The sequence below is a fragment of the Ammospiza caudacuta genome, chromosome 2 (assembly GCF_027887145.1).
Source record: "Ammospiza caudacuta isolate bAmmCau1 chromosome 2, bAmmCau1.pri, whole genome shotgun sequence".
Taxonomy (NCBI): Eukaryota; Metazoa; Chordata; class Aves; order Passeriformes; family Passerellidae; genus Ammospiza; species Ammospiza caudacuta.
In genome coordinates this window covers 34895285-34904699 of record NC_080594.1, presented here as the reverse complement: position 1 = coordinate 34904699, position 9415 = coordinate 34895285, and the positions used below count along the sequence as shown (strand labels likewise).

Below are 9415 nucleotides of genomic sequence, written 5' to 3'. Positions count from 1 at the left end.
ATCAGGAATTGCACAGTGCAAGAAGTCTTGTCCACAAGAACAACTCGGGAGCCCTGATTCCCATCCCTCCCCTGGAGATGTCACCATGACTGCACAGTGCAGAACAGCCTCCCACAAGCCACTTGATGCTTTTTAATTAGAGTATTTCACTTGGACACATGTTTTTTCATGTTACATCGCTTGGTGTGAATACAAAGAGGCCAGCAGATGCTAATACATAAGACACACAGGCACACACACAGAGTCCCAGCCCCGCCCAAAATTATGGGGTGCATGGGATGCCAACAGAGCTGTAAGTGGAGGGTGGTGGCAGGGGAAAGATGACCCAGGACAGCTCTGGAAAACACTGCTGTGCTGCATCGTCTGCTGAGTGTGCAATGGGTGGCAGGGATGGCTAGAGACTCAGAAAAAGCAGTGATGATGTGGTGATGATAGGCATGTGTCTAAGGACAAGTGGGATCCCTGGGACAGCTGGATCATAGCAGCTGGGGAAGGGAGAGAAATGTCAGAGATGGATGGTGAGAAGGCAGCTGGGCTCCCAATGTAGCCTTGGTGTAACCGTGCTCCCATCACCAGAGTGCTTTGGGTAGGGGATAATGGAGGAAGGGGATCTCCTAGCAGCCCTGTCTGGCTGGTGGATGTCCCCATTCAGCCTCTCATTCTCTTTGATGGAGCAACCAAAGTCGTAAGTCACTGCTGCATCCCACTTGAATGTCACAGTCCTCGAGGTCTGGTAGGCAGCACTACCAATTCTGCCTGGCACACCATGGTGCTGCAGACCTGAGCTCAGCTGAGCCTAACACAGCAGCACATGACACCCCACAATATGGACTTGTACAAAGCAGTCAAACCCAGCCCAATGCACAGGAACAAGAGAGGCCTCAACATCTACTGAGATCCACTCAGTGTGGGTTACAACAACACCAGATCTTGGTGGACAATTGTCCCTTCTCTTGATACCATGTCTTTGAAGCCTGGATTTTGGAAAGGCACTCCCCAGGCTTCTCTCCTGCATCCTCCCAGACACAACGTGGTTTCAGCCTCCTCTCTGCCAGCAGGTCCTGTCTCTGCTCCAAAGTGGGCTGGTCCGCACTGTGTGGCATTGGGTGGCAGATGAGACAAACAGCCAGCAGATGAGTACAGCCAATCAAAGATGGAGAAAAGACCACCAAAATCAAGGGTCTGCCCTTCTGTGAGTGGTTCAGATCCAGCTAGGACTCATGAAGAGCTGCTTTACACAGAAACACACACAAAAACCACAATAAAATCATCAGCTGGTACAAACCCGATGGCCAAGCTAATGTTTGAATTACAGCCCAACATAGGCTTGGCTTCAGTCTTCCAAGCATGGGGTGTTCAAAACCCCTATATCCATATTGAGGTTTGCAGCAAAAGTTAAGGTTAATTTTTCTGGACACAGGGAGCAAAAGGAGATAATTAATTTTCCAAGCTTCGCTTCCAGCTGAACCCTTAGGTTGAGAAAGATGTGCCTTACTCAGCCTCTGGCAGTCATGGCTCTTGGGGGGTCTCTGGGCAAGGGATTGTTCTGCACGTCAGCATCCAGATACCGGCACGAAATACAGGATTTCTTTTTTTCCTTTTTAATATTTTAAAAAATAAATAGAAGAAGAAACAAACCTTCAAAATTTGTTCTTTAAATATTTCCAGCATTGCACGGATAGGACTTTAGTACACTAGCCTGTTTGATCAGTAGTTTGTTTATTCTGATTCCTAGTTAAAATGTGCTCCTCCCTCCCTGCTTTTTCTTTCTGTACATCTTAAGAACACAGTGTATTCTTTTGTAATGACTAAAAAACAAGCCCTGCAGTGTTCACTGGAAATCTTTCCAGCATGGGTCAGGGCTCTCTTATTCCTCTTCAAACCTGAAATTCCCAGAACTTCACCAAAAACATGTTAGCATCCTAACAGCTCTCATATTTAAGAAAAAAACAACAAATGAAAACAAAGCAAGCCACACACACACACAGACACACACACACACAAAAATCCTCATCCAAGAGCCTTTGTGACCTCCTGCTGGAGTGTCTTTGCCTTGGTCACTCTCTGAGAGCAGTGGTGTCCCCTGGAAATCTTTGAGGTGTAGGATTGAGTTGGGATGCAGGGTGAGGAAGGTGAGTAGGAGGTCAGAGATAGTCATCTTCGCTGGAAGGGGAGGTGGGATTGGAGCCCTCAAGGTCAGAGTCCATTGAACTCCCTGATGGTGTTCGGCTCATCTTCCACATCTGGGAGGCAAAGTTTCTTGCCCAGCTGCACGGGTATCCCACAGCCCTCAGCTGGTGAATCAGCCCCATGACCATGTGCCAGTGGCTTCTTGCAGTTCACTTGCTACCCTTTGCACTCCTCTGTTTGCTCATGGCTGTTAGCATCTGGCTGATGTATGAGGTCAAAAGATCATCCATCTTGTACCCCTGAGGAGGAGAGGGAAGATGTTACCAGCCTCTGGAGCACGCCTTACAGTGTCTGGCTTGAGCCTCCTGAACACACTGGCTACCAGTTCTTGCTTTGCAAATTTTCAGGTACATTTTGACCTATTCCACCATTTTCCTTGGGTGAAATGTCACCACCACAAAGAATACTGTCCAAACATAATTTGCAACTTTGAGATGAAGGAGTTCCCTGTCCCAGGATGCTGCTGAGGCTGAGGACAAGGGGAGCTTTGGACAGGACATAAATTTTCAAATGGCCAACAAAATACTGAATGCCTCGGATTAGTAACAATCCAAAAGGAATTTTTATCCTTTGTGCTTTGGGTTTAAGATAGTCTAGGAGAAAGTTTATTGCTGTGATTGTTACTAGGGACAAGCTGGGTAAATGGTATTGGTTAAAGGGCTCAGGAGTACCCCTTGAGCCCATATCAGCTTTAGTGTGTTTTTCAGTCCAGTTATAGGGAGCAGTCACTCATGCTCTTGACACAGCAACATCCCAAGCACCTTAGGCTTGCTTGTTAGTTGGATGGTGGACCAAGTGAAAGCCCTGATTCATTGAGCAGAGCCATGGGAAATTCAGAAGAAAAAAATTGTATCAGTGGCTCTTCTGAGAGACCATTTTCAGCCCAGAGAATTTCTGAGACACAATTTGCTGCCAAATCCAAAGTCAGGATTTGGTCCAATCTTAAATGCTTCTTACCAGGGAGGTCTCACAGAGCAGCTTGCTTCCTCTCACCAAGTTGCCAATGGTTATGTGGAAATATGTGTTGCCACTGCTCCAGTTGGAGATCTTGGTGAAGGGGTGAGTGATGAGAATATCCTGGTGGGAACACAAAACTGACACTCAACATGCAAGAGAGCCTCAACTTCCATGAGGGGCTGTGGACACTTCTCATTGTCGCTGTTCACTTTCCATCACAGCAGGCCAAGGATGTCTTACTGTGATGAGACTCGTGGGAATGGTAGTGAGATCAAGACCAGATCCTCCAGAGCTTGTGGAGGACTGCTACACTATAGAATGGTGATGCAGGTGGTGGAAGTAACTAGTAGGATCTCATTTACTCCAACTCCTGTCCTATTGCCTGTGAAAAGATTAAGGAAGGAGTGTGTGCATCCTCCAGGTACAGGGCCCTAATAGTTGATGCTCTCAATCTGTATTTTGTTGAAAAAGTCTGGGCTGCCTCAGTGCAACAGTGAATTTCTGTCTCCAGAAAATTTTCTGTCTATCCAGCCTTTCTAACCTGGCTTAAAGAGAACTCTCTAAGTACTGAACAACATGCTCCTTGGGATGTCTTCCATAAGGGCCTGGGGACTGGGCTCAGGAGTATCTGGTGAATACCCAAGTTTTGCTTACCTTGGTTTTGGGATCGATGAGGCTGACTCCATGCTTATTGATGGCAATTAGGAGGATTTCTGGATAATTTGGCTCTGTAGTTTGCTGTTGGAAAAGTGATGATCTGGTTAGGGGACATGTCAAGCAAAATCAGACCCCTTCCTATTTCCTCTCTCCCTGTCTTCTGACAGCACTGGCTTCTACTGTCCTTGATGGAACTGTAGTGCCACGGTGGATGGTCTGGATTTGGTTTGTGGTGGGTACAGACACATCCCTGGGAAAAAAAAAACAGGTTCCCCTTTGCCTTGGCCAAACAGAGAAGAGCTCTTGTGTGTTCAGCAGCACAGCTGTGGGAACAGCCCCAATGACTGAGATATGCTGAAGCTCTACAATGCTTCTGTCTGGGTAAAGAGGGAGATCAGCAATGAACAAATGTGTTTGCAGGTCTCCAATTAAGCATATTACATTTTTCCCTGTTTCATCAGGATTGTCCCAGTCTAGTTCAGATCTGAAACCCCTCTGTGGTACAGGGCTCCTGATCTTGGCTAAAAGCTGCCAGAGAACCCTAGGGCAGGTACCTTCACTTCAAAGAATGCTGATCCAAATGTAGGCCACTTGAAGATAATCTTTAGAAAGGCAAGCTTGGCTTCTTCTCTTGTTTTGCCTGCGTGTTTGTTGTAGTATGCCACGACGGACTGCAACAGAGAACACAACAGAGATGGAGGGTTTGCAGAACCTGGCACCAGGGATGTTTGGAGAAAAGGAGCATCAGTTCCACAATTATAGACTCATAGAAGAGTTTGGGTTGCAAGGGACCTTTGAAAGGTCATCTAGCCCAACTCTCCTGCAGTGGATGGGGCTGCCTTCCACTAGAGCAGCTTGCTCTGGGTTCTGCCCAACCCAACCTTGATGTTTGGTTCTAGCCTCTGTTCCAATAACACTTCAAAAATGTGCTGGCTGGTCACCGGAGCAGGGCCTGGAACAAAGGCGGGTCCTTTTTAAATAAGCTGAGCTGCTGACTCCATTAAAGAGATTATAAATTGTGATTATCCAATTTATGCAGCAGAGGAGACTGAGAGACCTTCAGCCCAGAGATCCTGATATCAGACAGGAAACAGAAAGCACTTATTGGCCTATTACTTGGCAGTGAGATACCTCTAATATTTTAAGGCTAGACCTGTTTGCACCTGTGCCACAGCTCTCCCTGTGTAAAGCAGTAGTCTGCATTAAATGACAGACCACCTCTTCATAAGAACATCTCTTAGCATGTTTCCATCTGGCTTTGCATCCACCAGTACAGCCACAGTCTCAGGCCAAGAAAACCTGGGGCAAGGCATGTGTATGTGAACATGCAAGTACAATCTCTCCTCTTAGTGATGCCATGGAAGCTGAAGCTCTGGTAAGGCTCCAGAAGGACCAGGTGTCACTGATTTTGGCAGTCCAAATTCAACACTGAATGTCAGACAAGTCACCTAAGAGACTGGGCTTCTCTCAGCCAGGTCTGGTGTATGAATCAAGCTGCTGGTTTACCCTTTTCCAGTCATCTGGAGAGAGCTGCCGGATGAGGTCCTGAGGCACCAACTCCTTCAGGAGTTTGGGGATGCTGGGGAAATAGGACTTGTCATCCTCAAACTTGACCCGGTAGATGAGAGCTGCCAGCTGCAGGACCTCCTCCCGTGAGCACTTGTGGTAGCCACGCAGGTACTTTGGTAACTCCTGCACGGAGGAAAGAACAGCAGAAAGATAGAGACCATGTCTGTGCACCTTCACTCTTACATGCTAAATGGAGTTTGTGGAGGTATCCAGCCCCTGGTTAAGAGGCTGTTCCCTGTGAACATCTGCAGGTGGACAAGCCTTTGCAACCCACTCCTAATCCCTCCCAAGTCTCCACTGCTACTGCAGAGTCCTAGCACACCTGGTAATAGTGGAAGATTGAGTCCGCCATTGAGTCCTTTCCAGGCGTTGTGTTGGTCCACAGTTTTTTCATGAAGAACACTTGGTAGGTGAGGGAAGGCACTATACCTGGGCAAGTGAAGCAAACATAACACCTAGTGTGAGTATCAGCTGGCAATCAGTGTCTGCATCCAGCAGTGCCCATGTGCCACCAGAGCCTGCAGGGACAGGGACATTCACAAGGCCAACTGGGCTCTGACTTTGCACAACAAACCACGTCACTGCCATGCAAGGCTTTAATAAGGTGGGAAAAGTGTCTGGGTTCACTTGCATAACCGTACTTCATTGATAGCACCCATGCCTAACACAGGACAGAGTTGTACCCTGGAGGCACCTGTGTCTTACAGCCACTGGTAAATTCAGCAGAGCTGCAGCCAGTTCCACTTTGGATGTGGTCAGTGAGGTGAGATGAATCCCACCACTGAAACCTTCCTGCAGGCACTTCCTGGAGAGATGGCCTCCAGCAGGTGCTTCTCACAGGGGCCAGGAAGAGCCTTGGAGCAGAGGTTTTGCTGCTCCTGGATGGATCACCTCCCAGATGATGTCCCCAGGGATGGTGCAGAGAGCACCACTCCCACCAGTGTGGCCCAACAGATCACAGGATCACAGAATCACTGAGGTTGGAAAAGACCTATAAGATCAAGCCCAACGATTAACCCAACATGGCCAGGAGCACCACAAAGCCATGTCCCTAAGCACCACACCTACATTTTTTTGAACACTAGAGGACAGTGATTCCACCATTTCTGTGAACAGCCTGTTCCAATGCTTGTGGCAGACTATGTGGTCAATATTGTTTGAAAGGCATGGAGGGCAGTGGAAGGCTGTGTGTGACCCATGCTGGGAAAAAAATCATCATTACCATCTTTTGCTGGTCTTGCTTTCTTTATCCAGTCTGTCAGGTGTCTCACAAAGTCAAAGAAGAAATCTCCCTCCGGCACACTGATGACCTGGGGGACACAGCACATAGTCACAAAAGCTGAGCAAATAAGTCATACAGTAGAATCACAGAATATCCTGAGTTGGAAGAGATCCAGAATGATCATCAAAGTCCATCTTCTGGCCCTGCACAGGATATCTGTAAGAATCACACCATGTGCCTGAGAGCATTGTACAAATACTCCTTGAACTCTGTCAGGCTTGGTGCCATGACCACCTCCCTGGGGAGCCTGCTCCAGTGCCAAACCACCCTTTGTGTGAAGAACCTTTTCCTAGTATCCAACCTAAATGTTCCCTGGCACAGCTTCATGCCATTCCTTTGAGTCCCATCACTGATCACCCCAGAGAAAGAGATTAGTGTCTTCCCCTTCCCTTCCCCTCATGAGGAAGTTGCAGACTGCAATGAGGTCTCCTCTCAGTCTCCTCTTCTCCAGGCTGAACAAGGCAAGTGACCTCAGCTGCTCCTCACACACCTTCCCCTCAAGGACCTGCACCATTGTAGTAGCCCTTTTTAACACCTTTATTTCCTTCTTATATTGAGGTGCCCCAAACAAGTGGCAAGACTCCACAGGCAGGGTTGGCCATTGCCCAGCCCGTCTCCTGTGGTTGTGCTCACTGCTTTGCACTTCTTACACTGATGTGTTATGAACTGCTGACGTGAGAAAGCCAATGCCAGCACCTTGCTTCAGGCTCTGTCTCTAATTTCACCCATTACTCCTTATTGCAACTTGTTCCACCACAACCCTTCCTTTCCCTTTCTGATGACTATCTCCAGAGATTTCTCTCAGTTGCCAGAGGCAGCTCTAAGCTGCACATTTTTCTTACTTAGTCCTTTCTTATAAAACCAACTCAGCAACAGGCTAGGAGAGCTTTGCCTGTCTGTGCTTTAAGTTCTTTGGGGTGACTGCTGTAAGTCAGGGCTGTGGGACTGCAAACCTCACCTACATCAGGTCAGATCTCACTTAGGAATGCCACACAGCTTGTAGAGAAATGCTTCTCACCACATGGCTCTGGCTCCACCAGCGTGTACCTACTGCCAAGTGGGTTATCCTGGGTACCTCAGAGCTGCCTCAGCCCCTGGGTGGGTCACTCACCTTGTCGGAGATTTTGACAAAGAGGCTGAAGCCCTCAGAGGACTTCAGGAGCAGCCTGTTGGAGATGTTCTGGCAGAAGTCCTTGGCTTTTGTGCTCGATTCCACCTCAAATGCCTACAAAGAGAGGAAGATCACCACTGCCATCTAAGGGTTAATTTCCACTTTTTGCTCTCTTTGAGGACCTCCAGGTGCACATGCACAAAGGGGTTTAGATGCCCACAAAGGGGTTTAGATGCCCACTACCAGTGAAATCAGTGATACTGTGGACTGGGGCTCCGGGCATTGAAGGGATGTCTGCAGAAGCTCTGTCATGCTACTGCTGTACCACTGTTCTTTGTGATGCTGTATCTATATTCTGTACTGGCTTATCCAGAGCTGTCCAGGCAATGCAAGAGATTTTTCTGATCCAACAGTGAAGTTGGATCAGATTTGCATGAGGAAAGAGGGGTGGGAAAGACAGAGTGAGAGATCTCCAGGCTGATTTGTCCTGTCTCTCCAGTGATGATGAAGAAGTCAAATGCCTGGCTTAGACTAGGTCTAAGCCAGATGCCTGGCTTCTAGATAGCTGAATAAAGGGAAAATGATTCCTGTTTTATGGATATCTAAAGCATGGGATATTTAAAGGTCTGTCCCCTTTGTATGCACATTCCAATTCTGGCTTTGCCTTTTGAGCTGTGCTCAGCATTTGCATTGCCTCAGTTCTGCTCTGCCCACTTAATGAGATTCAGCTCCTAGCAGTTTAAGGAACTTAAGCTTTTGATCACCATTGAACCACCAAACTACCAGGACCCACGTTCCACATCCCACAAGAGTCTGATTTGGGGATTAGCGCTGCTAGTGCTCAGCACCACATCAGTGCAGATGCATGTTGTACTGGAATGATGCCACTCTCTCCACCTGGTGACTTCCATGGCCAAATGGATCACAGCACACCTGTCCAAGCATAGAAGTGCTGCCTACTGCCTCTTTCTACTGGCTCTCACATAGAGGCATGTGTATGAAGTAGTGTCATGCTCATTGCATTGCCATTAGGAAAAAATACTCAAAGTGATGAGAAACCCCAAGAGTTCCCTCAGCTCTCCATTACAGATAAACAAGGGCAATTCCAGCTGCGGCAGAGGAATCATCCTTTTCCTTCCATGGGTGTGGACTGTTTTACAAATAAACCCATTTAGAAATACAGAAATTTAGTTGTACCCAGGGGTATGAGGAAAGAGAGAAATGTGAGCCTCATAGAAAGACCAATCAGTAGGTGAGACAGCAGTATCTGCAAGGACATGCCTATCTGCTCTGGCATCAGTATGATTAGCTGCCTTTCCAGCATGTAAGATGCTTAGTGACAGCTTCCTGAGTGCAGGTATCATTTCTGTGTCATCTCAGGTCAGAGGGGGTAATTTCAGTCACCTAATTGCCAGTGCTGCAATTGTCTGCCCAATTCCTGGGGGGGGCCATCATGGTACCCCTTTGAGTATCATTGGGGGACAACATCTGTTGGTTATACTCCAAATAACTGAGAGCCAAGGCCTGAGAGCTTGTGTTCAACTGTGAGTGAATAGATTAGCCCATCCAGTTTCCCTCTGTCTGCAGTCATACTCTAAAGCCTTCAGTGAACACCAGCAAAGCACCCATGTCTTGAAAAACACAGCTCA

General features: G+C 47.7%; 1 protein-coding gene across 7 annotated transcripts in view; it reads right to left on the bottom strand.

Moving 5' to 3' along the window:
• Positions 1–1475: 1475 nt before the first annotated feature.
• MYO7A (myosin VIIA) overlaps positions 1476–9415 on the bottom strand; it is a 58634-nt gene continuing 50694 nt past the window's right edge. For 6 of the 7 annotated variants that reach the window (XM_058800606.1, XM_058800607.1, XM_058800608.1 and 3 more), the window contains 8 exons: positions 7767–7880; positions 6596–6683; positions 5696–5802; positions 5311–5496; positions 4359–4475; positions 3802–3885; positions 3148–3267; positions 1476–2429 (listed from right to left, as the gene is read on the bottom strand). In XM_058800606.1, the coding sequence (XP_058656589.1) occupies positions 2340–2429; positions 3148–3267; positions 3802–3885; positions 4359–4475; positions 5311–5496; positions 5696–5802; positions 6596–6683; positions 7767–7880 (906 nt within the window). In that variant the 3' untranslated portion in view covers positions 1476–2339. The remainder of the gene's footprint in view (positions 2430–3147; positions 3268–3801; positions 3886–4358; positions 4476–5310; positions 5497–5695; positions 5803–6595; positions 6684–7766; positions 7881–9415) is intronic. The other variant, XM_058800610.1, reaches the window with a different exon arrangement.